This window comes from Pyrgilauda ruficollis, unplaced genomic scaffold (genome assembly GCF_017590135.1).
Source record: "Pyrgilauda ruficollis isolate IOZ18807 unplaced genomic scaffold, ASM1759013v1 scaffold8, whole genome shotgun sequence".
Taxonomy (NCBI): domain Eukaryota; kingdom Metazoa; phylum Chordata; class Aves; order Passeriformes; family Passeridae; genus Pyrgilauda; species Pyrgilauda ruficollis.
The window spans coordinates 5,949,453-5,976,265 of record NW_024529932.1 but is presented as its reverse complement, the minus strand read 5'-3'; the positions used below and the strand labels follow the sequence as shown (position 1 = coordinate 5,976,265).

Genomic DNA, 26,813 nt, shown 5'->3' with positions numbered 1-26,813 from the left:
TTAGCTTGAAAAGACAAGAACAGTAACACATACAGGAAGTATTTTATTATCACTTCTTCATAAAGCACACTGAAATAATTAGCAGAGCAGGAAAGGTGCTGTGCATGTCACCAATGCAATCAGAAAGTTTTCCTACCCAAGAGAATGGGCAGACATCAGCCAGACGATTTCCTCCGCTTTTGCCCTTGTCTGACTCAGCCCAATGAAACACGCAAACTCAGCCAACAGTGCTGATATTAATACCAATGTAAGTATTAATTTGAGGCTATTAATAACACTGCAGCACCCAGCAAAGAACCTATACAAGTTCCTGGAAAAAAAAAAAACCAAAACCATAGCCAGCTGCCTTCAGGAGTTTATTGATTCCACTGAATCTCGCAAACTCTCAACACACATAGAACATAGCAAAGAGCCTTGCTCAGAAGGCATCTTCAAATTTGAGGTAGAATTGAGCCCAGCCTCGAGGGAAATGTGCAGCACACAGCAGAACAACACTGTTGTTTCCAGAACGGTGCTCCAGGACAGCTTCACTGCCAGGTGTGTCCCAGGATCCTCATGTATGAAATCCGGCCGTGAATAAGAAATAAGCCTCCTGCTCTGCACTCTGGGAGTCCAAATGAGGGTCCCTAAACTCAAGGTGCGCAATCTTAAAACATAAAAACCAAAACCCCACCTATTCCTGATGCAATGCATTTTAAATCACTAAATACATCAGAATAGCAAATTCCTGCAAAAGCAGCACCTTGCTGTGCAAAAGACAGTTGTCATTTAAGTCTACTCTTGGAACTGGGTTCTCTCATGTTCTTTCTCTCAAGTGGGATATCTTGTGGTAGTACTATTTACACTTATTAGCAACCAGGGCATATTTGCTGCAAGACCAGCAGGCCATGTATGCCCTCCTCTAGACCTTCTTTTCACATCCTGAGCTGTGAGAATGACAGCATGACCCCTTCCTTCTAGTGCATGTATGTTCCCTTTCCCTTCTCCTTTCTTTTCTCTTTTCTTTTTTTCTTCTTTTCGTCAGAGACAGCAGTTTCTTACTCTATCAGGACAAGTAAATCAAACTGGATAGACTAGCAGTTCAATGAAGGTTTCATGATGAGCTTATTCCTCTTCATTAGCAGCAAGTGATGTGTTTGCTAATTTTATTGCTCATGCATTAGCAAAAATGCATTGGGCTGGCATTACATTTACAATAATGCTATTTGTGTATCAAGGCATTTCTTTTCAGTGGCCACAGACACCAAGAAGAGGGCTTCCCATTGCTCTTCCTTCTACTAAAAAGATACATATATATTGAGTTATGTAGAAAACAGGATTTTCACAGATATTCACGGACTTTACAAATTATTTCTTAGACAAATTGGATATGAGGAACTTGTAAACAGGATATTTAGACTCGGCAAGATGAATTAGGAAGTTTGCTGTCCAGGAATAAAGCCCCAAAGCATAGAAAAGAACTGTGTCAAAGACTAGAAGAGGGTTTTTTTGTGCTGCCAGAGACAGCTGTTACCCACAAAGTTACATGGTGCTGCAAATTTGCAGTGCATTAGTACTGATTATTGCATTTCTCCATATTCAACTCTACACACTAGATTTTGCACCTACTCCTGTTAACAGTGCCTCTGTCATTTTTACTGAGCGCTACCTACTTAAGGCATTACAAATTTTCTTTTATTTCAAAAGATTTTAACATTTAAAGAGTGATATTCCTCTACCTGCTTTTTCTTGTAACATTATATGGTGTTTTTTTCAGTTTTAAACCACTGGAACTTTGAAGAGTTGTTTTAAAGCCTCCAAGGCAAGGAAAATTCAAGTGAAGACAGCAAAACTAAGCTGCCCATTCATATTCAAGGTCAAGCACTAACAATTTTTTAAACAAGGTTCCGGAGTATTCCTGATATGGCCTTTAGAAGTTTACAAGAGTTTGGCTCCCCTAATTTTTCTTTGGGGAGTACTTTAAAAGAACTTATAAAACCTCCAGGATATCTGGTTGGAATGCATTACCAGTGAACTCTTCTCTCCTTTGAGGATTTGTACCACAATGGGACCCCAACAGACATCAAGCAGTAATGCAGAGTCTAAAACAAAGAATATATCTGAGAAATACAGCTCTACTGTGAGACAAATGGAGGCTACTTTCTCTCTCAGCCTCCCAGTGCAACACAGCACATCTCATGTGACTGAAGAAACATATGGGTTTTATCTTGAGATAGGATTCCTAATATTTTTCTGTAGAGACACTTAGACACACACAGAATGCAAGTGCTGTGCAAGGCAACTTGCCGTATTTATTGTTCCGAGTAGGAAGAGCCAAAATTTTTACATAAAATACTATTTTTAAAAATTTTCTTGGCATTTTGAATTTTATGCGTTAATTGTAATGTTATCTTTCTTTTTTCCCCCAAATTCTCATTCAAAAACATAAAAAGGCATTTGTTCACCTTTCAACATTTTAAAATCAATATGTTCAATCCAGTAATACAATATACACTGCAGCACTAGGGATCTCATTAGACATTTTCCAGAAGTCTCCATGCAGCTCTTGACTTAGTTTCATTAACTCTATAAAATACATATATATAACTACAGGTCCAAAAGAACTGCTAAATAGCACTGACTGGCATTTAATGATTTTCAAGGCTACAAAAATATCTCTTTGTACTAAATGCTTCATATGACTCAAAGTGACCACATCTTTCTGCAGTTGCAAGACAAAAATCTCAAATCTACCAATGCTAGAGGCAAAAAAAGAAAAAGAAAAAAAAAAACCTCAGCCAGATAAAATATCTTAAGGTCCGGCTTTTTACATGTAAAGCAGCCGCAGCAAAAGTATTCACATTCTCAGCACATAGCTGACCAGGACAAGATTCCACAGAGAGGTAAACAATTGTCCCAAGAGAGCAGCTGCATCTTCTTCAGATTGGGAGCTACAAGGGGGGAGGGAGAAATGCCCACTGAGGTCCCCAAAGCTGATGACAAGCATGAAGAAAAGACTACTTCTGCTCGGTGATAATGCTTCACTTCTGCTCCTTTACTGTGCTCCATGAGAATAGAGAAGTGTAGAAATAAGCAAACAAACAAATAAATAAATGAAAAATAAATTGAAGCCAGTTAGCAACACATGCTTTAATTAGTGTCCTAGAGGAACACTGTAAGCAGGAATCCAAGTCCAGTTCAATACAGAACAGTAGGGGATAAACACTAGATAGTGTTGAACAGAACTGAAAGGAAGTGAAACAACTAAGTCATCCAGCTTTGCTTTTATTCTGCAATTATTTTCAAAAGTGTACATGAAAGTATAAAACTATTTCTTTCTAGGTTTTCACATTATTTCTGAAATTGTCCTTTTTTAGATTGTTTCTTTTTCCGTAACAGTATCTTTACTCAGTTCACCTCACTGTTACTTCTGATGGCTACCAGCCAAGTGGCACACTTTAATAGTCAAGACACACAGTCCTGAAGAAGCATCTTTCTCGCTCTGCTCAATTTAAATGCAAAAGCTGCGAGATGTATTTTAGGTTGTTGTAAGAAAATAAATCCTCTGGGAAGATTCTCCTCTATGCCATCCCCTTTATCAGAAACTTGTTATAAGCTATCAATGAAATCAGCATAGCAACGTAGAAAACAAACACAACACTACTTCTAGCATTCATAACTTACTATTCACATACCTGTTCCAGCTGCAAGTGTGTTGGCAGAAAACTATTTCTGTCCTGTCCCTGGCTGCCTGTCACTTCTTCCTGCTTCCCTCTTGCCTGACCACACTTGCCACCAGAGCCAGCTGGGTTAGCACAGATGGGTCATTCAGCTGTTGAAGCATTTTGCCCCAAGACAGATAGGGTTAACTCCAGCAGCAGCTCAGCTGGGGCAGTAAGACCTCACCAGAGGAGCAGGAAGATAACACAGTAGGAGTAGATGGCCCTCCCTGGAGCACAGCTGGAAGGAGGAGAGCATGTGAGTGCAAGGCTGAGCTTTCTCTCCGCATTTCCTCTGATGGTGGTTGACAGCCAAGGCAGCTGCCACCACTCTCAACTTCTCTGCTGCTTTCTACACCTTCCCCGTCGTACCCCTCAATTAGTGCTCATGTCCCTCCCATCATTCCCAAAAACTTATTTTTAACCTGAATCACTTCTCTGATCAGTCACTGCTCAGCTCCACAAACACTGTGCTGGCACAGCTTGCAAGAATGAACTGGGGAGGAACAAGAGAGAAGATGGGCGGCTCTGGCAGCAACAACAAAAGCTGCTCTCCTGGAGCTCCAGCCCAGGAGTCTCCACTACTTCCTTCACACCAGCCTACAAACTTCCCAGGTGAAAGGAATATGCTTGTGATATCTCAGACCATGAAGTTTCTCTTCTTTTTTTTTTTTTTTTCTTCTGTGCTGCATTAAGAAAGATTTTAATTGCTGTGTTTTGTATGTTGGTATCATACTAAGTTTAACAAGCTAATCCCTTCCTTTACTTGTGCAGTTATCACCTAATATTTCAAGGAAAAGCTAGGACATTTTTCAAAAATACATTTGATCATTTAAAAAGATATAGCCAAGGGGAAACAGTCTTACATGACAGGCTATAAATCAACATGTTAGACGAGTAATTTTAAACCACAGAAGAAGGAAAAAAAAAATCTCACTGTATCAAGCCAATAAAAACCCTCTAACACTCTAGAATATATTGGACCTATTCTACAACAACTATATTTCTTATGAAAATACAGTATTTTGAACTCTAGAGAAGTCTGAACCTGATTAAACTGAAAAAAAAAGGAGAGGGAGGAAAGCAGAGCAGAGGACATGATTCTACTCATCCTTCCTTCACAACTGAAGTCTGAGGAGGGAGTTTGAGAAGGTTCAAACAGATACACTCTCTTGAATAAGTCGCTTAGTGTTGACACATTTGCTTAGTAGTTCCCAGTAATGCTGGCAGGGGATCAGTATTCCTCACCTCTCTCCTTCAAGCCTTCACTCAAACTTCTAGGAAAGTCTTATTTTCCAATGGTTTTAACCTATATAATTTGATAGGAGAACTGCCAATTGTTTTTCACGCTTCATTATTCCTATTAAGTTCACTACTTGGCCCGGTATCATTTTGTTCACTGATGACACAAAGCTGGGAGGAGTGGCCAATACCCCAGAGGGCTGTGCAACCCTTTAGAAGGACTTTGACAGGTTGGAGAGATGGGCAGAGAGGAACTGTCTGGAATTCAACAAAGGCAAATGCAGAGTTCTGCACCTGGGGAGGAATAACCCCAGGCACCACCACAGGCTGGGGGTGACCTGCTGGAAAGCAGCTCTGCAGAGAAGGACCTGGGGGGTCCTGGTGAACAACAAGCTGTCCACGAGCCAGCAGTGTCCAAGATGGCCATTGGGATCCTGGAGTGCATTAGGAAGAGCAGTGCTGGCAGGTAGAGGGAGGAGATCCTGCTCCTCTACTCTGCCCTGGTGAGGAACATCTGGAATGCTGTGTCCAGGTCTGGGCTCCTCAGTACAAGAAAGACACAGAGCTCCTGGAGGGGGTCCAGCAGAGGGTTACAAAGATGATTACCGTAGTGAAGCATCTCTCCTGAGTAGAGACTGAGGGAGCTGGGCTGTTCAGCCTCGAGAAAACAGAGGGGACCTCAACAATGTACACAAATGTGTAAAGGGAGGGCGTCAAGAGGATGGATCCAGACTCTTCTCAGTGGTGCCAAGCAGTGGGACAACAGACAGAAACTGATGCACAGAAGTTCCACTTGAACATAAGGAGGAACTACTTCACTGTGCGGGTGATCGAGCACTGGAACAGATTGCCCAGAGAAGTTGTGAAGCCTCCCTGAGTAGAGACATTCAAAGACCATCTGGACACAATCCTCTGCCACGTGCTCTAGGATGGCCCTGCTTGAGCAGGGAAGATGAACCAGATGACCCACTGTGATCCCATCCAACCCGACCCATTCTGCGGTTCTGCAATTCTTATCATCATCACCATTATTATTATTATTACAGCCCATGCTCAGTTGCACAAATACTATTTAAATATACTATTTAATACTATATTTAAAGGCAGCAGTGTTTCTTCTAAGACCTTTAAGGGTGCAAAACATTAAGAAACAAAAAGAGACAAGAGATCACTTTCCTTCCTTGAGGAAACATATTCTTAGAATTGAGGTCTAGGAAAAACCACAATGAGCAACATACTTTTTGAGTATTTCAGCCGCAGAATGAAAACTGGCCCATGCTTTAATTGGGTAACAAGCACAACACTACATGGCATGGGAGGGAGGAATCATAAGGCAGAGTTTTGGAAACTAAGATTCAACAATGTGCAGTAGTGCACAGGTGAATGCCCTGATTTCTGCATGAAGTAAAAATAATTCAGTTTCTCCGCACCTGTTCGACAAAGCTGCCAAAGGTAAGGACGTATGCCTGGTTAGGCAATCAAATTTCAACTTCCTAAACTTGCCCTAAGAGAACTGGGTGGAGACAGTCCTCCTACTGATTGCTAATCTGTGAGCATGTTGCCAAGTACTGTTAAATATGTCCCTGCATCAGACCACAGTGCCGGTTCATGGGAAGATCTGTGTTTGTATTCTTCAAGCATGCCAAGCACAAAACAAAGCTAAGCCTCCATGGCAATGATCCCGTATTCTGATGATCAGGTTCACTCTACTGAGAGGTCATCTTGGAGTAGTTTCTACATTTCCAGAGAAATGGTCTTTCCACAATTCCACTTACTAGGGCTTCCAGCTGTGTGCACACTGCCTTGGACAGTGCTGTGAGATGCAGAATCACAGATGCAGTTACTCCTGAACAGCAGTGTTCAAGCAGTGCTTCCAAGGCCAACATCTGCTTCCTGTAACAGGCAGTGTAACTGTCTATTCCTCTTTTCCAAGACATCCATCAGCATTTAAAATTGTTGGCATTATGGTTAATTACTTTTAATCAAACTCTCCAGTGTCTACCATCACCTTCAGAGCCTAACCAGAGGCCAATGACAGGCAGGTTCAGAAGTATGTGCGTACATATATATACACGCATACAAAACTATGTGTGAAAACCTGAATTCAGGCATATTTTTCCACAAATGAAATGTGTAGGATTTATGTTTCACAACATGCAATAGCTGAGATTGTTGGAACTATCCAAAGTACTGCCTTGCAAAAGAAAACAGTAATACAGCTGTAGTAGTTCCATATGTAGCCCATTACTTGAGTGACTATAATGATTCTTGTATATCAATCTTAATAGTCGGTTTTCAACTTGCAGGTTTTCTCTACAAAAGTTTAGAGCCAGGAAACTAGAGCAGAAGTACCCTAAACTGTAATAATCTGACAGCCGAAATTTTAAATAGGATCTCTGTGCTAAAAGCCAAATGAGCTTTCAATGAGTATTACAATGCTCCCATCTAAGCAATCTCTTCACCAACTGACTTTGCATTCTTTCCAACCTGAAGTGTATGGACTGGACCATCCCACCAGCTGCCTACTCATTTACTCCTGCCCTGAACATTAAGCAATTTTTTCAGTACAACCTCAAGGTGTCCCCTTGTAGAAAGTTAAATAAGAAGACAGTAAGAACGACAGAGATCTCTGTGCAAACAATCAAACCAATGAACATCATTATCCTTTAATCTTTTCTGCATTGCAGCCTTCTCACATTTCTACCCTAGAAAAATCAATCCAGCTTATAATGTCTTCTGGGTAGAGACCTCATTTTTTACATTGATGTTGCACGAAACAGCTTTACTCCAATGTTAGGGTGAAATGCTGGCTTTTTATTTGGTTATCACTGCAATGCAAATGCGAAATCCAAAGCGAACAGTAAAACTCTTGTTAGCCATTTACACTGGTAATACCATCCATACCACACTGAGGTTTTACCAGTTTCTAACATGCAGGTCATAAACCAAAGATCTTGATCTGCTAGGAAAGGTTTTTCTCTTTTTTTTTTTTTTTTTTTATAATGTCATTATAAATGCTTGGAAAATTATGTGAACACTGACAACATAATTAAGAGAAGAAAGAGGGAAAATACCAGGTATGCTACAAGTTACAAGAATATCTTGGCTGGTTATTATAACTGGTTATTCAGTCGTCCATGTAATCTGAAATCCAAGTTACCAATATTAAAGAGATTTGAACATACTTCATTTAAGGCCAAAATCTGTGCCAAACCCTAAGTCTAAGTAAATGGACTTAGCATGTGTGTGTAGTGGTGAAACAGGAGGACTCTTTTATTGCTCAAAATAGGCAGCAAAACTCTGGCCCGATGAAATCACTAGGAATTTTACAGCTGATTCCAGTGAGGGCAGAAATTCAGCTCAATAATCTTCATATTCTAGCATGGTGGGGCTGGGGATACAATCCTATACATGCATGGTGGATCTGAAATCCCAAACACACTGCTCTTCTTTCACACTACTTTCACAAAACTTTCTCATCTCGCTGCATTCTGCACAGTGGTGCTCAGACAACAGACGGGTTCTGAGCAGACTGCGCAGGCAAAAAGTTCACTTTTTGTCTTCTGACCCAAGCAACCAAGGTGGACCCCCTGTTTTTGCAGGTGGGGTCTGAGGAAGGAGGACACTGTTACTCAGTAGCTGATGAAATTAAAAGGCCTTCCCATCCCCCTGCAGCACTTCCTGCAATGCTCCATACACTACAAGTCATGTAACACTACAAGCTGGATCACAGCTCAGTGCATTCCACTGCACTTTGTCACGCTTCCCTGACCGATACTATGCCAAAAATTACTAGCTTTAACAGTTCTCTGGTGAATAAAAGAGCTTTTGCAACTCTGAAACAGAGCTGAGTTTTTAATTCATGTTAAATCTGCTTTTCTGTTCTGAAGGAACATTTTTAACGCTGCCTGTAATTCCCCTTCTGTGCTCTTTTTACTTCTGTAGTGACTTTTGTGAAGCTAAAGGAAAAATTCAAGCTGACTAATTTTAAAAACCTTAAAGAGATCTCTAAAATACACCTGAAGGAAGTAAAAATATGACCTAGCAAAATACAAAGATGAAAAAGATCCACATCACATTCCTATAAATCTAGAAATAGATGGCAGTAAGATTCACAAGAAGGCTACCATAGACAACAAAATCCAAAGTACAGCTGCCAGCTGAGCACAATCTTGGAACAATACAAGACTGCTCCTGCAAACGCCTTCTACTCAGGTACTCTTGCAGTATAGAACGATGCCCTTAAGATACTTTCCTTTGTAATCTTTCACGCAAAACTCATGCCTACAATTACCAAAAGAACCTGATTATGAGAAAACCGTAAAACAAACACAAGCACTTAACAGAGTAAAATGCTCATTATGGCAATGCTTGACTCCTCTCCAGAATACCAGCATGATGCATGTGCACCCAAAAAAGGGATCCTGCCTCCCTCCAAGCCAGTTAGCTTTGCTCAGCAGATCAAGAACTGTTGCCGGCTCCAGCCCATTTTTGGAACAGCGGGTTTCACTATCCAGCCCCATCTCCAGGCTGACCTGGAAACATGCCTGCCCTGATTTCTCCTTGCATATGGAAATAATAAAGCTATTTTTACATGAAAAGCAAATCCTTTATTTTCTCAAAAACAAGAACAACCATTGCAACAAGCACAGAAGCCAGGCGTTTCAAATAGAGGAGGGTGTTACCTGAATATACAAAAAGGAATTAAACTTTGTGAACAGAGCATGTGGGCAGAATGAGGGGTTAAGCATGACTTTAGACAGCAAGCAAATAAAAAACTGAAAAGAAGGTGGGAGGGAGGAATGCAAGGTAACCTGGAGCTCTTAAATTCAGTAAACTGAGAAGGTGGGGAAAACACCTCTGCAGTGACCCAGCTCGAGCTAAGAGCAGGCACACACTGGGGGAACTCTGTTGGGAACCCCACACTGCTCTCCCTGATGTGCAGGGAGCAGCTCAGGCTCAGGCTGCTGCTTCTTCCACACTGCAGAGTGGAAGACATGGGCTTTCCCACCTGAGCATGATCTCAAGCCAGATACATCAGTTAAAACAACCAGTTGACTATTAATGGTTGAGCTCAGCAGTACCACCTTTGAGACCCAACTGCCCTTCCCCCTCAAGTAAATGTCAAATATCATCCTCTCTGCTCACACACCCAAATCCAGCTTTTTAGCAGGAGCTTCATCCTTGTTATGCTTCCCACTGGCCATCATCATTGTCAAATATCACTCTCCTGTCAGAGTTTAAACCTCAACAGCAATACTTCCTCTATCCATTAGCTGCCATGATCTGTGAGTCAAAAAGAAAAAGTAAAAAAAAAAAAAAAAAAAAAAGAGCCTCTTCTCAGACTGGGAAACCACAAAACTACTATGTGAATGTGGCAAAACAAACTAGTTCTCTGTTTAGTGGTAGGAGTTTGCCCAAATTCATGGGCTCAACAGTTTGTGTACAAGGAGGGCTCCACTAATTTGACTCAGGGCTTTGTCTGAAGCTAGACAATGGTCTTGCTTCTCTAAGTTAACGGGAGAGAGGAAGAGAAGGAAGTTATATGCATGGCAGAAACTAAGATAACTGGCCTGCCCCAGCTACATGTAGATGCTGTGCTGATGCTACAGCTGTTGCTGTTTGGCCTGTGTAGGGCAGGGTGAAGCCTGAGTTCAAACTCCACTACACAGCTTGGGAGCACAAACCCTCCTGCTCAAAGCAAGAAAATCGTTCTTTGAAAAAAAACAAAAAATCCTGCTAAGCATGTAGCACTGCTACTTACTCAAAATAGTGCTCCTGGAGGTGCTGAACACAGAGCAGAACACTCTGACCTTCACGGAATCTGGAAAAAGGCAGCTCTGCCTCCAAAGCAGAGCTGTGTCCCAGACTCTCCCTCCTGAGCAGTGGAGTTCCAGGCTCAGGGGGCAACAGATTCTCGCTGGCAGCGAATCTGAGCACCCATTTCTGCCTGAGTGAGGAGCAGGGCCTGCAACAGCAAGTTCTCAACCTCCACTCAAGTTTCTAACACTTACAAATCACAGAGAAGTTCCTGAAAAAATCTGTTGCAAATGATTTTACAGTATTACAAAGTAATAGTGAAAAAATACTTTTTCTTGTTACTTTCATGTGGTTAAGAGCCCTGAAGGTTCATTTCTCAGCAAAGAGAGAGATGAGGGGCGGGGAGAGGCACACCAATGCAAATGAAAATTCTTGTGGTTTGCTTTCAAATTTGCTGGCACTTCTCAGAGAGGTCCTCTTGTAGTATGGGCAGCCGGCTCGCCACATGCCCTGGCTGACACTGAGGACTTTTGCCCACTTGTAGATTCCTAGGCTCTAGGTCTTCAATTTGCACTGCTGAACAATGCACCAGTAGCTTCTCTCCTCTATTTGCACAACCGCAACACCACACAGGTGTTGTTTCACAGGTTTGTCATAAAACACCTTCCAGAAAGCACTCAATGGGCATAGTGCTTGCATTAAAGAACATAATAAAAAGATTTGCTAAACAGGAGGGGTGGCCAACATGCAAGAAATGATCACAGGAAGGAGAAGGAAGTGAGTTTCCAGCATAGCAACTGCTGAAGCATCTGGAAGAAAACGAAAAATTCCACCCTGCCCCAGCACACAGCCAGCAGGTTGCTACCATGTCTGGGCAGCACAGATCACATGGGCAGTCAAGGGATCATCTAAAATACAGAGATCATCTGAAATAGAATCAAACTGTGCTGGACAACCAGATAAAACAGGCTCCACCAAAGTGTAATGCATATAGTTTGGAGCACTCATTTGGAGCCAGGACAAAACCAGCCCAATATGGTGTGAATTTATCTCGATTCAAAGATCTCTGTCTTTTGCCCCAGACTTTTTATGTTTTTAATTGGTACAACCAGATTTATTTTTTTTTGTAAACGAGGATGCCCCACAAAAATTAGTATTTCAAAGGTTCCAGTTACGTTGATTGAATTACATTTTATGCATCTTTATCAGGATGACATCTGGCAGGATGGTGGAATGAACACAGCAACTGTGGCAGTGCTGGAAGAAAAGCATGAATGGGACAGGTGGCTGGTTTAAGCACAGTCTATGAAGCCCTGACACTGAATGGAGGAAAAGATGCAGAAATGAAAACACACAGGGTATGCTGGCAAAGTCACATTACAGTTGCATCTATAATTCTTTAACATGTCACACCAAATTTTTTTTAAATGAAAGGCTGAAGTCTATAAAAGAGTTATTCCTTAGTAGTTTGCAATTATAAAAAAAAAAAATCAATTCATTTAGGGTATTCAGAGGCACATAGAGAAAGGCCTGTAGGAGGTGTTAAATATTAGCCATTCAAACCAATGGAGCAGAAAAAGGAATGCAATAGGACAACAGGGAAAGAAAGGAAGGTATAGACTACAAGAGGCTGGAAGATAAGAACTGATACAGTGGGAGAACAAAACAAAACAAACAGGGAGGGAATGAAGCTGCAGATCAGCAACAGTGATCTCTGAGTTTCAGCTGACATTTTCTTTTGTTTTGAAATAACCCCCATCCAACAGATTCAAATGGTGGATAAAACCCAAACGTAGCCATATAAAGACTTTTACAGGAGTAATTTTACACAGCTAGTTCTCCTTCTAAAGTCAGTCTCTTTAAAGGACAGAAACTTAACCATATTATCACCCAGCAGCAGCAGCCTTCTTTCTAGCTTTTTATGCATGTGATGTGCAAGACCCTGCATCTTTACATGCTTTGGATTGAATGAGTAATTTACAAATCTTGTATTAAAGTAATGAAGGAGATAGAAAAGGAGGATAATTAAGGGTATAGAAAATAGTTGCAAAATGCTTGGTCATTCAAGCAGTATACATTTAAATCCCACCATGTTCCCAATTCCCATTGTGTTTGTATTTCTCTAAGTGCATAAGTGACTGTGTGTGCCACAGTAAGTTTCACACATGCACACATACACTGATAGCAATTAAAGACAAAGCAGTGGCACAGGACAGTTATTTCCACAGACTGTCCTTGCCATGGCCATTACCTGATTCACAAAGTTACAGGTACACAGCGTTCTTTGATTTCAGCCTTCTGAAAATTAACTGACCTAGAAACAATTTTTTTAAAGTATTTTCATATCCTCTCTCATTCTTTTCATCCTTCACCTCCCTAAGGAAATATTTTTAATTACTTGGATTCACTCAAAATGAAGAGCACAATTTTCTCATCAGGAAAAATCCATCTCTTACACTGCAGGGAAGCAGAACATAGCCTCAAACATTAGACTATTGTTTCCTTAGACTGAAAAAGAAATCCTCAATGCAGTACCAAATCCTGTGGATTAAGTTCTTCACCAACAGCTGGCACCGTGCAGACACTGCAGTCATCCCAATACATATATGCACACATGCATTGCTTGGGTGAAACCAAATTTCTGTGTGTCCATTTATAACCCAGAAGCTTCTTGTGAACTGCCAGTGACTGCCCTGATGGCAGGACAAGTCCATTAGGAACAAACAAGTTTTGCTGTGCTGCAGCCACAGCTTGGAAACCCCATCAAGATCAGAGCTGACAGATCCACCTCAACAGAAGCTGCTCAGTAACATAAAGTCAAAAATACTTCTATCAGCAACAGTATTTTGGGTGACATGCAGCAGATGTGTAGAGCAGGCAGAGAGCAAGAGTTTGACTCGCTGACTTTCATCAGGCTTTCATTAGAGCATCTTCTGGAGATGGGAAACTGGGATCCCTCTCATGCCTGGACAATATGAGACTGCTACTGCTAGGATGAGACCACAAACCACAATGCCACAGCAACTTCAGCCTCTAATTTGGTAATCAGAAGCATTGTTAAATTTATTTTTTTTTCCCAAAAACCCAGGGAATTATAAAAACTTAGAAATAAGGGCCAGTATTTCCCATTCTAAGCCTCAGCTCAAAGCAACATAAAAATGCGAGATCTGATCTACACTCACAATTAGGTTATGAACATAAGCAGAAGAAATGAAAGAAGTTAGATGTATTTCACATGCTATACACATAGCCTACGTAAGTTTAAAGCCCAAGTTAACACAAACATTTGTAGCTTTAAGCAAACAATGATCATATGCCTGTACCTGCTTGATTTTACTAGTGCAAATTGCATTTGTTCCAGCAGTACTTGTTTGTGGAACATCTACTCTATAGCTAGAGTAGCTAGAGCCACAGGCAGCTTGTAATCCACTCAGAATTCTTTCCGAGGTCAAAGAAAGGAAAACCTGGGTCTAACCAGCTGTTTCTTAAGAGTGATTCAAGGGAATTAAGGGACGTATCCATGAGAAAAACAGCAGCTGGCACCACCAAGTAAAAAGATTTGAAGGGCTCTTTCACATCTCTCCTCACCTACTTCAGACAGCACTGCATACAAGCATTTGCAAGTCAGAGACAGGTAGCACCCAAGAAGCAAAGAGTGCAAGTACTGGAGCCTGATTTATGGAAGATTAGGGGGACACATGGACAACACACACGGCACATGGACATTCTATAAGAGTTGACACCATAAGCAGCTGTCAAGCAGAATTTGAATGCTGGGCCCATGGGAGAACCAACAAGCTGTGGTCTGCTTGAGATGGGGCTACGGCAAGAAAAAACTGAGGAAAAACAAAAGTAATTGTATGTTATTTTATGTATATTTGCCCATGCTATAGGAAAAAGAAAATCAATTTAAAAAAAAAAAAGACTCCACAGAAGTATGGCACACACCTGCGTATCACATGAGTAGCAATGAATTTTTATTTTCATTGTACTGATATTCAATTAGCAGTTTTAACATAAGCTTTTAATTAGTTTAGTAGCTACTAAAAAACATTCCTAGGTTGAATTGAGTTCTAAATGCACACCTTGACCTACCCCTAAAGACAGTAGCATGCGAAAGTCTTGTATGAAGTCCTTCCGCTGAAATCTCTATAAGTTTAAAAGTGCCATTCAATTTCTTTAAAAAAGAAAAGAACCCCCACAGACAAGCAAAAAACACCCCACATCCCCCTTCCCATGCAGAGATGCTATTTTTCAGTCTCTGTATAAAATATAAAATCACATTGGTTCCTTTCAGATACTAAAAAGCTGAAAGAACAGCAGAGATTTAGGCTGAGAACAACATAAAAAATGCAAAAGGAACTGTTACACCCTACTACTATTGTGATATCAGCTTCCTGTTAGAATAATAATGGCAATCTTCACTTTTGGTCACAAGGGCTTTTTATTCAGAGACTGAAGTAAATGCTTAGGCAGATTTTTTTAGTGACTGTGAAGAAGTCATTTCCTTTCTCGCTAAAAAAAAAATCCATAGCTCAAAATTCTACTGGCAATTAAATTTTAATAAATACAATTTAAGTATCCAGTGCAAGTTAATCCTGTACCCTGTTAGAGCAAGATACCATTTCATATTTTTATATTAATTCCCAAGCTTCTAGAATGTTTATTGGATATGCGGAATAGGAAAGTTTAAGATGACTCAAGATTCACACTCATCTACAGTTGAAGTCTAGCATCTGATTCCTGTCCTGTCATTTCAAACACAATCCTACTATCAAGATGTAATTTATTCTGTAGTTTGATAAAGAAGAAAAAAAGACTAACAAGAATTAAGGGCAGAGTCTAATATCCTTCAGTGCAATATTACTGTCCAGCTGCCAAATCTTGTCATGCAAAGGAGAACACACGATCATTTACAACTTTTAATAAATATTTCCATCACCACAAAAACTCATGGGAAAATACTTTTCTTCCTCCTGCAGGACAAGCATATCCCAAGCCATGCTCACACAGAACAATACCTAGAGCACCTTCTCAAATACATTGTGGGAGTTGTGTCATGACACAGAGAATCTAAGTACACTCACTAAGCCCGTATCATCAAGAAGTGACAGAAACATAGGAAGACTGGAGACAAGAGAAAGGGCTTAGAAGAGAAAGGTGTCAGAAGCTATCAGCTGAAGAGCAATCTCCACCTCTTGCTTTCAGCCCCTGGAAAGCTATGACTCACTTTTTTCTGAAGAACTGAAATGACTTAAGTTGCTAACCTCAGGCATATTAGTGGGGAAACACATTCCGTTACATGCTTTGATGGAAGAACACTGCATTATACTGGAAATCTCTCAGAAAGACTGAAACCAAAAAGGGAGGTTAGAAAGAAAAAAGTGTAGGAAAAGGTTATGAAACAAGCCCTCAATACACCTAGTAAAGAGAAGGCAGAGTGAACAACGTACCTGATGGATGCAAATGGAACACCCAAGAGACTGCTGGCCTGAATTATCAGATCTATTTCAGTTGCTAAAATAAAACCTTTCTCCTGCATTCAGCAGTGAGTGCCCTCATTTGAACATCCCTTTTTTCCACCCTGTAACCCAAAATACTTCTACAAGCAGCACAGCTTGTAATGACCTGCACCACATTAGCTCAGCTGGTGAGAGCATACTGCTACCAACACCAAAGGCACAGGTTAGATCCCTGTACAGGCTATTCACTTAAGGGCTGGACTTGATGATCCTTGTGGATTCCTTCCAATTCAAAATATTCTGTGATCCTCACCTTTAAAGCATGTCCCACAGAATAACCCAGGCAATCTTATAACAGCTCATTCTTCAGTCATTTTTCATTAACCAAACAATCTGGACTGAAAACATCCAGAAGATGACTAAGATGTTCATCCTCGAGGTTTTGGTAAATAGTAGGGCAGGAAAAACTCCTAACACAGGTAAAGTTTACTCAAGCAAACACAAATTTTGTTACAGGACAGGCCAATGTTATGAAATTAGTTCTCTCATTTGCTCTTACAGTTTTTGCTGTCCTTCACCTTGAAGGCAAGCTGTCACATTAGACTTAACAAATACATCACAACAAATACATCACAACAGATATTTTACTACAGCAAAGCTTCAGCAAGTCTGTTATCAAAACAAAACTCTGCACTGTATCTGCTTCCTGTCACTACTCCAACATTATGGTGAAAAGTCCCACTGCTCAGAAAAACACTGCTTGATGGCACATGGATCATAGGTGGACAAGCATGACCTGTACAGAACAGGAAGAACAGAATACTAGTTCTACATGCTAAATGCCAAAAAATGACTTTTTGCAGAAGCTCTCTTTGGCAGAACAGAATTTCCCTCACTTAAAGAACTGCAAATATTTGTTCAAATTGAGAGAAATACTTTATTCTCCATTCTCAAAACCTGAAATCAATCAGCATTCCCAAACCAGGGTAGAATCTTTGCCAAACAGGTTCAATAAAAAGAAGACAAGCCATGATGAAGAGATTGAAAGAATCCTGGAATGCAATGAGGAATTTAAGGGAAAAAAAAGCAACCAAAACCCCCACCCCACTTCTACAAACTGAATCTTGTTAATTCAGCATAACATTGGTGACAAGGTAGTCAATTTTATATTCTTACACACATTATTACACCATTCCTCAGACACCATTCCATTCCATTCCATTGAAAGACACTGCAATTAGTAACCAATGGACAGATCTTCCCCTTCAAAATATCCTGACATTGGCATGGGAGGTACATGTTTTACTCCAGATATTTATAAAAGCCTCTGGAGAAAATTAAGCATAAGAACTTCCCCACTTCACATATTCATAGTTGTACAGCAGATAGCATGTTACTGGCAGTATGTAGCCTGTAAAAAATCCTAATACATGATTTTTTTCTTAAAAATAGCTGTCCAAACAAACTACGTCTAGAAATCTTCACCCAGAAAAGGCACCCTTTGCTCAAAGGAAAGTTTTGCTTGAGGGAAAGAAAAAAAACCCACAAAAGTGACAAGTGTGTAACATTCCACAGTTCATCTAGAACTGCTGCAGCCCACTCTAAATTACAATGTCAGTGGCTGTTTATGCTCTAAGGAAGTACAGTAAGTACAGTACAGCCCATTCAGGTTGTTGGAATGCCACTGATCATACACTCAATTGCATCTATTCATTAGAAACATTCAGTCCACAACAGCAGCTGCTTTTACCACCACACCCCAAACACCACCCAGTTGCCCCAGGTGATTCCAGTGGTTTACCAGCCCACAGGACAGATGCCCCACACTCTTGTCCCCCTACAGTGACTGCAAGTTACACTTCCAAGCCCAAGGACTTTTATTTACTAAAGAATGGCATATTAGGTGTGCTTTTGGCTTCAAGCTTTTACAAAGAAAAAGGTCTGATTTTTTGCAGTCATGCTCTGTGAGTTTCAAAACTATTTAGGCTGCACTAATTATTTTTGATTGAAACTCGCTAAATAATTACTGTTGAAAAGATGACTTAAGCAAACAACAGACAAGTTGCTCCATTCGTTTCAGAAAAACAATGACTAATTATGTGTGTTATTTTGTGTTATGGTTTTTATCTCTTAAAAACAAGAAAATATGTAATCATGGTTTCTTTCAGGCAAACAGTGAAGTCCCCATTAAGTTTAGGGGATCAGATTTCACTATAAAATCAAAAACTCCACAATGGCTTAAAAATAAATCTTTCTGGAAGAAAACAGGTCATTTAAAAGAATACTGGCAACTTCCTAACTAATTAAAAAAAATAAAAAAGTCTGTTTTCCTGTGTAACACCTATGATGACTGTAACTGAAAGACATGAGAATTCGATATTTGCTTCATGAATTACACTGCATTTCATATACTTGTTAAGTCGACCTATTGGTTTATAATGAACCTCCTGGCTGTGTGGGAATTTATAGAGCAAGAGTAAAGTAATAAAATGTTATGTTTCCTTTTTATTTAATAAAAGCATTTTCAATTTCATCTTAAAACTTAAGAGTCACTTTAGACAGAACAGGGAGCTACAAACCCCAATAAGCAACATCTCTTGTAGGATTGTCATATGGTTGTTGTTAAAATCTATCCATGCTACAGATATGTGCAGCCAGTAAGAGTATTAAATAGAAGTATCCTTTTTCCAGCCTCTAAAATTCTTTTCCTTTTCAATTGTCACTATTTCCCTTCATCCTTCCAAAAGCCCTTATTGTGGCTTAATAAACAGACTGAAGAAGAATCCTGATCCTTGCATGGCGTCCATCACAACATTTCCCACAAGGTTAGTGTTACTTTTCTGTGCTCCATCCAGGACACCAAAAAGCCTCAGTCCAAACCCAGCTGGAAAATGGACTTCCAATAAGATCAAACCGAGTGTTATAGCCCTCTACTTCTTCACAGCTTCCTAGAATGTTCATGAATAGAGCTTCTTATGACAAACTGCCAGACACTTCAGGATGCTTGCAGCACCTGAACAGCTGATTTGTGCACTATGAAGCAGGATCAGGAGGGGTAAGATTTTGTATTCTGCAGGCTTGCTCTAGTGGAAGGCTCAAGTAGAACATTAGCTGTTCATGGACTGAAATACTTTACCTCAAAACAGCTTCTCATGGCTTTTGAAAGGGGAAGGTTGGGTGTGGGCTTCAATGCCCATTTACCAACCTCACACAAGCATTGGGTTCAGAGGTAAATAAAAACATCCCCAAAGAAACTGAAGCTACCTTCACTTCTCTGTTAAATCAGAGATCTGTTGCTGCCCACAGGACTACAGAAGATGTCCATGTAGTAGGCATTCAAAGGCTTTGATTCACAAGCAGGGACAGGGCAGCTTGGGATCACTGATTTAAAACACATCATGATATGAAACAGTTCAGCATCTGATTTGAAACAGCTCAGGCACCAGGGGGAAAAGAAGACTCCAGAGGCAGTAATCAGGTCTGTTAGCCTATGCCATCTCCAAGGTCAGATACCATTCACATCATCTCAAGAAGCTCCACTCATTCACAATCCCTCAGGACAGTGAATCTTCATGTGGTCTGGACTCACCCTGGGAAGCTCAGGACTTTTATTCACAGGATTCCAGTCTTGAAACCTCTATTTGGACTCCAGTCAAATGTGACTCTGGTGAAGCTTAGACCTGAGTGCCAAACACACCTAAAGAATAGGCCCAATAATGCCATTGCCAGGCAACAAGTCACAGCTACGGAGAAACAACAAATGGGAGGATGGAAGGAGCATGGTCAATGAGGAGTGGCCAAAAAAAGCTCAACCAAAAATGTGAGCAAAATTTAAGGAGCAAAAATCTCCACATCAGAGTCAGAACTGGGTTCAATGCTCTAGAAGCAGCAATATCACTGTATGAACACTGAAGTCAAAATAGCAGAATATATTAAAAAAATTAAACATATACTTCATCACACTGCTTTGAATACCAAGACATTTTCACAGGTGTTCAGGTATTTCTGTTTTACACATTGGCTTAACTTTACTGTGCTGTGCACAAAGTACTTTCCAAGATTTCAGTCCAACAAGCCAAGTTCTATGTGTGAATGATTTGTCCCTGTAACCTACCAAATGTGCATTTCCAGCTGTGCTCATTTAACCTTGGCTCATATGCACAAGGAATGTTCCCATCCTAAACAGCTAGGGAAATTTAGAGGCTAGAGTTCTAAAAAACACTGTTTTCATGGCCTACTAAAGATGAGAGAAAATCCTTAGTTCCTCCAGTTAAATAATTCAGTACAGCATCTTGGTTCACTGGACTAGGAAGTGTTTAGTTGTTCTGCAGCACTTCTTATTAGATATGCAATCTACTCTAGCTCTGATTATCTTGTGTAGCATAAACTCTTTGGCATAGAAACAGCACTAATTAATATTGATATAGCTCCAGGGAAATGCATACTGTTATACTGTTTGTAATACTGCTTGATGTTAGTTTTGTTATACAGGATCAGAATATCATTTAGGACAGTAAAAAGACTTACATTCTGCCATGAGTGAATGAGGGCTAAGTTTTGAAATGAAGGAGATGCCACTAAAAGCACTTTGGTTTTAAATCTCTTCAATTTGTATCAAGAACTATAAATGGAAATGTTTCAGCTTGTCAACAACTGCTATTCAATCACACAGGAAAAAAGTGTTCCTACACCATTTAGAATCTGAACCCAAACCAGCATTTTTTCTCTAAAAAGCAAAATTTTGAAGTACTTCTGGACAGAGGTGAAAGTTGACACCAACACTGGAAGCACAAGCAAGATGAATGCAGCTCAACACAAAAAGACTGTGTTCTGCACCATGTGAAAGGTCTTTGAATTAAGAATATATTCTTCAATCAATCTTCAAGCATCAATCCCAGGATGACAAAAATAAAAAGCATCTCTACACCAAGTCTCTGATCTGAGCAGTGCTACCACCTCTTAATAGAAGCAGAGAAAGTGAAGAAGAAAAGGTGTGGACAGAATCACTGCAGTCAGCTGAACATCCATCCAAGCCCTCCTGCTTCTGGCTAACAGCAAGTGAGATTCTTCAAATACCAGATATTGCGTCTATCATTTCTTACAGTTTTTTCTGTCAGTGAGCTGGGCTTAGACAAAATTCCACCCCATTACTCACAACTAAGGCTTGTTACTAAGCATTGCAGGGAAAATGAAAAAACAAAAAAGACTGTCTTTAACATAAATGAACCCCACACTAGTCACATCTGTCCCCAGTAAGTCCATCTACTCTGCCGTTCATACAGCAATACGACTGCCAGAAGAATCAGTGCATTTTCATGATTTTGACACCCACCATCAAAATCCTTCCTTCAGCCCAGAGTATGAACTTGTTTTGGCAGCAGTACCAATCCCCTCTCCCAACTCATACGTACCTGATCACAACCTGCATTCACCAGCTCCTGGAGCATCTGCCTGTTGACTTCCACGGCTGCTGTGGTGCTTGACTCATTAGCAAAGGGCAGCAGAGAATATCTGATTTCTCGCAGAGCTTTCTGATATGGTCCAAACTTGGGAGTTTGTCTCATCTGCTGCTGCCTTGCAGCATCCTTCCCTATTAAAATCTTAGGGTCCAGAGAAGTTTCACTGCCTGCTCCAATTGGCAGTCCCTGACCTGAAGATTTGGATGGCTGCTTTAAACCTTCTCGAATCTCTTGCAACCTTTGTCTGCTGTTTCCAGAATACGTCGTAGCAGGAAAAGTCTTTGGCCTCATTGTTGATCCAGTTTTCTCTGAGCATAAATACAGCTTTATTCTTTGTTTCTTTTAAATTATTTCAAAAAAGTGTCACTTGATGGTATCAATTTCTTGTAAACATAATCCTTCACAGAGAAGAAAAGGCAAAATTCTCAAGAGATTTCTGCCAATGATTTACTTCAGCTCACAATCTTCACATTTCCTATGGAAAATGATAATCTGTGCAATCATCATTTTGCAGACTGACAGTGACTGAAACAAAAGAAAATAGAAAGTATGTTCAATTAAGTAGATATTGTAAATGCCTCTGAAGGGACAGCATGACAATTAATCAAGTGAAAATGAATCAGTTTAACCTCTTAAGCTGTCACAGTTGGATACCCTTTAATGATTTTCACTTTATTTGTTTCCAGCAGGATTCCAGAACATTTTCTCAACATAACCAGTAAATTTTTCTTGTAAGTTAATCTTCAAAAATAAAACTCCTAAAAACCAAGGTTTAAGAAAACTAATTTAATAATTTTACAGTATCTAATTGTGGCAAATTTCCTACCCAATTGCATAACCAAATTCTGGACAAGCCTACCCTATTTCATAAATAGGGAAGAGTACGCTTATGAAATGTTTTTCCCCCACTTAAGATTTTGTTTGTTTTACACTAGCTGAGCACAGTTTCAGAAGTTTATGAAAAAGATTTATAATGGAAATATTGATGACCCTAACCATAGCAACTTCTAGTATTTCAACAACAAAGTGAATAACAGAAAGACAAGACATTTTGCTTTTCCACGTGAATAACTTAGCAAAGTCCGAAGGTAACAGTTCTCACCAGAACTAGAAGGAAGAGGGGAAGAAAAAAAAGAAGAGAGGAAAGGGTAGATTGATATTTCATTAGCTGTGCCTTATAGGGAAGAAAGGGAAAAGACGGGTAAATGGAGCTACACAGTAAGAGCAGAAGATGAAGAACCAGATCATACAGCATCCCAACACAGAAAAAGAAGACTTGGAGACAGCTTTATGTTCTCTGCTGCACGCCAGTTCTTCTGATGTGCAGCAGAGAACACCTATGCAGCACAGCTGAGCAACTGTAAAACTTGTGATCTCCATGCAGCAGAGATTACAACAAGAATCCTACCTTAACTAAATCTTTATGCATCACCACAATACATTCATGAAATAATGGTGCGTTTGGAACAGGATTAAAAGACAGCCTAATCAGAAATGCAACCTCGCTACTGATGCTGGTTATGCAAGCTGGCTTCTTCTGCTGCCATTTGCACTTGCAAAGTGACTCCTGAATGCTGCTCCAGCCACCTTGCTGGTAAGGGAAGAATTCTATTCAGTTGTTTCCAAATTGCAAATACAGAGGATAGTATGTTTCTCACCGGCACTCAGAAGTCAATTGGATTTTTATTTTAAAGGTGCTTTTGATCATAGGACATTTATCACTGAAAAGGATTTCTCTGGGAAGTACTGTTCTTTATTTTCCCATGCTCATAACTAAAAACTCTTCTTGTTGTGATAGCTGTAGCATTTCCCAAAAAACCAACCATTTCCATGCATTTACAATCACTTCTCACTGCCAAGCAAACAGCTTACTGCTGTGAAGCCCAAGAGAATCAGGACACGTTCACCTCTGAAGCCCACCACACCTTCCTCATCAGGACAGAGTCCACTTCAAGCTTTCCTCTAACAAGGTCTGAAATGCAACAGTGCAGTCAGACCCCAGACTCTCCCATGATGTTTCACCAAATTGAAATGCAGGAACACAGATTAATCGCTTGAATTAACCCAAGTCAACCTTTTTTTTTTTGTTAGGATTTAAATGCTCCATTAACTAAAAAGCACCTATAATGTGTTTGAGGTCTTGAGCTCCTCCATTCTGTGCTCTCCATGAACACCCTGCAAAGCTAACTCACAGAGAAGTGACAGCAACATTTGCCAATTGTTTTAAGGGAAGTGCTAAAGCTGTTCAGCCAGATTTCCACAAACCAGCTATTGGTCAGTAACAGATCAAGCTTTCATTGTCCCAAGTGAAGACAAAAGCAACTGCAGGATCTCAAAAAGAGGTTTTTTCCTACTTGGACAGAATATAGCAAAAGATAATACAGAGGCTTGGTAAAAAATAAAACACAATAGTATTGCAGCTTTCTTTGGATTACATCATAACTAGCTAGTGCTTAGAAGATACAGAGCAATTAACTGGTTGATAATTTTCTTTCTTTTCCTGACAGCAGCAGGCACCATATGGCTTGGTTTAGGCATCTGGGTTGTTCTTCCTTTTCAGTCCCTGTGCCAATCCTCAGGCCTGGGACCCGCTGGGAAAGCTTGCAAGCCCCCCACCTTTTTGCAGCAAAAGACTGCTTTCCCACTTACACACATGCTTCACATAAAGAACTTCTGTGACCTTTAGCCTCAGCTCGAGTCTAATAATGCTGGGTCAAGCCAGCTGGCAACTTCCTCAGCTTACATTTACAACACTGCTTAAACCAGAAAGAAATGTTGCTCGTTTAGACAGCATGGATGAGAGCAGCAACAGCAGTAAGTACTGGAGGTAACTGCAAACCTGTTTCATATTTTGCAGGGTTTTTTTAAAAACTAAATATGTAAGATAAGCAAAAAAAATGGAACACTAAATATTACAGGTGATTTACAAGGAAAGACAAGCTGCTGGCTTTTTTATATCTTCCTGTGATTTGCATTTTTCAGGAAAAAAAAAACCATAAAATGGTTGTATGCTTTAAAAGGTATGTAATGTGTCTCATTCTGTCTAAGCATTTCTAACTGTACATCTGGATTTGGATAATTTCAAATCCTTCTAATCTGCACCCTGCCTGCAGCATGGATGTAACAACAGCCCTCCTGCCATCAGAAGAAATTATTTTTGAGTTGTTAGCCATTCTGACTAAACAGTCCTAAGGTCTTTTCCAAAATGTTACATGTTCTGTACTAATTAGAAGCTTGTCCATTATCCTTCAAGCAGGTGCAGCATTACTTTAATTACATCAAGTTAAACAATTTTTGACTAACTGATTATTTTGTATTTGAGAAACACCAATAGCTGCTCTGTCAGCAACCAAACAACCGATCAATGAGACACTGAAATTATATGCTGATGTCTGTTTTCCCAGCAGCGCTATCTATTCACTCTCCTGTTTCTTCATTCACCAACAGGCTGCATGTGCTAGTGCCTCTGTGGAGCGGGGACACAGGCAAGAAACTAAAGCTCACCCAAGCTGGTGAGCTGTTTCCCCGTAACTGTGCAGGCACTGGAGTGAGCTGAACTTGAAATCACTGCAGTATAGGAAGGAGTAAAGTTTTAAGAAACTGCTACAACTTCCTTCCCTCTCTGAATTTACAGGTATCTTTTTGGGGGATTTTTTTAGAACACCAATTCAAGGAAGCAGGGACTGTTCATTTCGTATTGGAGGTCTACAAAGGGGGGAAGAGCTTCAGGAATTTTATTATTATACAAATCGTGCTTTATAAGTGGGCACATTGTGGAAGTGAAGAAAAGTGCAAAGGGGATTTTCCCTAAAACGATTCCACCTCTCCTGCTAGCAGAACTGTCCGAAAGTGACTCTGTGCCCGTGTCCCAGTGCCAGGCACAAGCACTGGCCCAGCGCAGGGCTGTGGGAAACATCCCACCTTCCCCCTCCACAGCAGCCCGGCAGCGACTGACCGCAAAGCCCGGACACTCCAAACGAGCCCTTTTTGCGTCATTTGCGCGAGTGCCTTTCCCGAGGAAAGGGCTATTTCAACACGCACACCCTGGCAGCGGAGAGGGTGGCGAGCTGCTGGGTTTTGGCAGTGACCTTCAGCTGACGGGGAGCAGCGGGGCCCGCTCCGCAGCCGCGGGACCCCGCGGGCCCTGGCTGCCCCCGGCCGGCTCCCCGGGGCCCTCGCCCCCCGCGACACCGGCCCGCAGCGTCTGTCCCAGCGGGTCGCCTCCCGCCGCCCTGCCGCCGGCACTCCCGTCTCCCTCCACTCCTTTCGTGGGCAGAAAGCTCCCAAAATAAACTCCGGCCATTTATTAGCAGCTCCGGCCAGCTGGGGCAGAGGCCTCGGGCAGGCGGACCCCCAGCTCGCTCCGCCGGAGCTGTGCTGCGCTGTCACACGAGTGTCCGGAAAATGTCGGAGGGTGCGGGCAGGGCGCCCAGGCTGCCCCCACGAGGGGACTCACACACGGGACGCTCAATCCCGCTTCGAGGACCGACCCGGCTCCGCTCGCCCGCACCCCCCGCTTCCCCACAGGACTCTCCCTTCCGCGCAGAGCAGTTTTGGGGGATGGGGAGCGCTCCCACCCGGAGCTGAGGGGGAGCCCGCGCCCCCCGCACCCGCTGCGCTCACCTCCCCGGGGCGCCCGGCGCCGCCGCTCGCCCTCCGGGGGTCGGCACGGCGCGGCTCAGCGGCCGCGGCGGCGCGGGCCGCTCTCCATCTTCCCCCTTGGCCGTCCCGGGCGCCGAGTGCGGGGCGCAGTCGGGACATTCGCTACATTGTTGGCATTCCATTCGCGCCACGTGACCCCGCGGCGCCCGCGTCATTCCACTCCCCTCCCGGCGCATTCCAGCGGGGGGAGGGGCTTCCAGGGCGGGAAGGGCCGGGAAGGGCTGGCGCGCCCTCAGGGACCGAAGTGGCGGGGCCGGCGGCCCTCTCGGGGCGGCCGTCCGTAGGTTTACTGGCAGTAAGAAGTGACACTTTTTCCCCTCACAAAACCCGCTCCGTGTCACAGCCACTCCTCGCTGGGTCCTGGCGGGAGAGGGGTGGCACTGCTTCCACTTGTTGAGGCGAAATGGGCCGGGGTAGAATCATGAAATAGCTTGGGTAGGAAGGGACCTTAAAAGGCCATCCAGTTTCAACCCCCTGCCCAGGGAGGACACCTTCCACTAAACCTGGTTGCTTAGAGCCCCATCCAACCT

The 26,813-nt window shown here is 41.7% G+C and overlaps 1 protein-coding gene across 1 annotated transcript in view; it reads right to left on the bottom strand.

Annotated features, from left to right (window-relative positions):
- The window catches only part of LATS2 (large tumor suppressor kinase 2), a 46,567-nt gene extending 20,172 nt beyond the window's left edge, over positions 1–26,395 (bottom strand). Inside the window, exons 1-2 of the mRNA XM_041487165.1 lie at positions 26,245–26,395; positions 21,574–22,146 (exon numbers count right to left, since the gene is read on the bottom strand). Coding sequence (XP_041343099.1) covers positions 21,574–21,912 — 339 coding nt within the window. The 5' untranslated portion in view covers positions 21,913–22,146; positions 26,245–26,395. The remainder of the gene's footprint in view (positions 1–21,573; positions 22,147–26,244) is intronic.
- Positions 26,396–26,813: the final 418 nt, after the last annotated feature.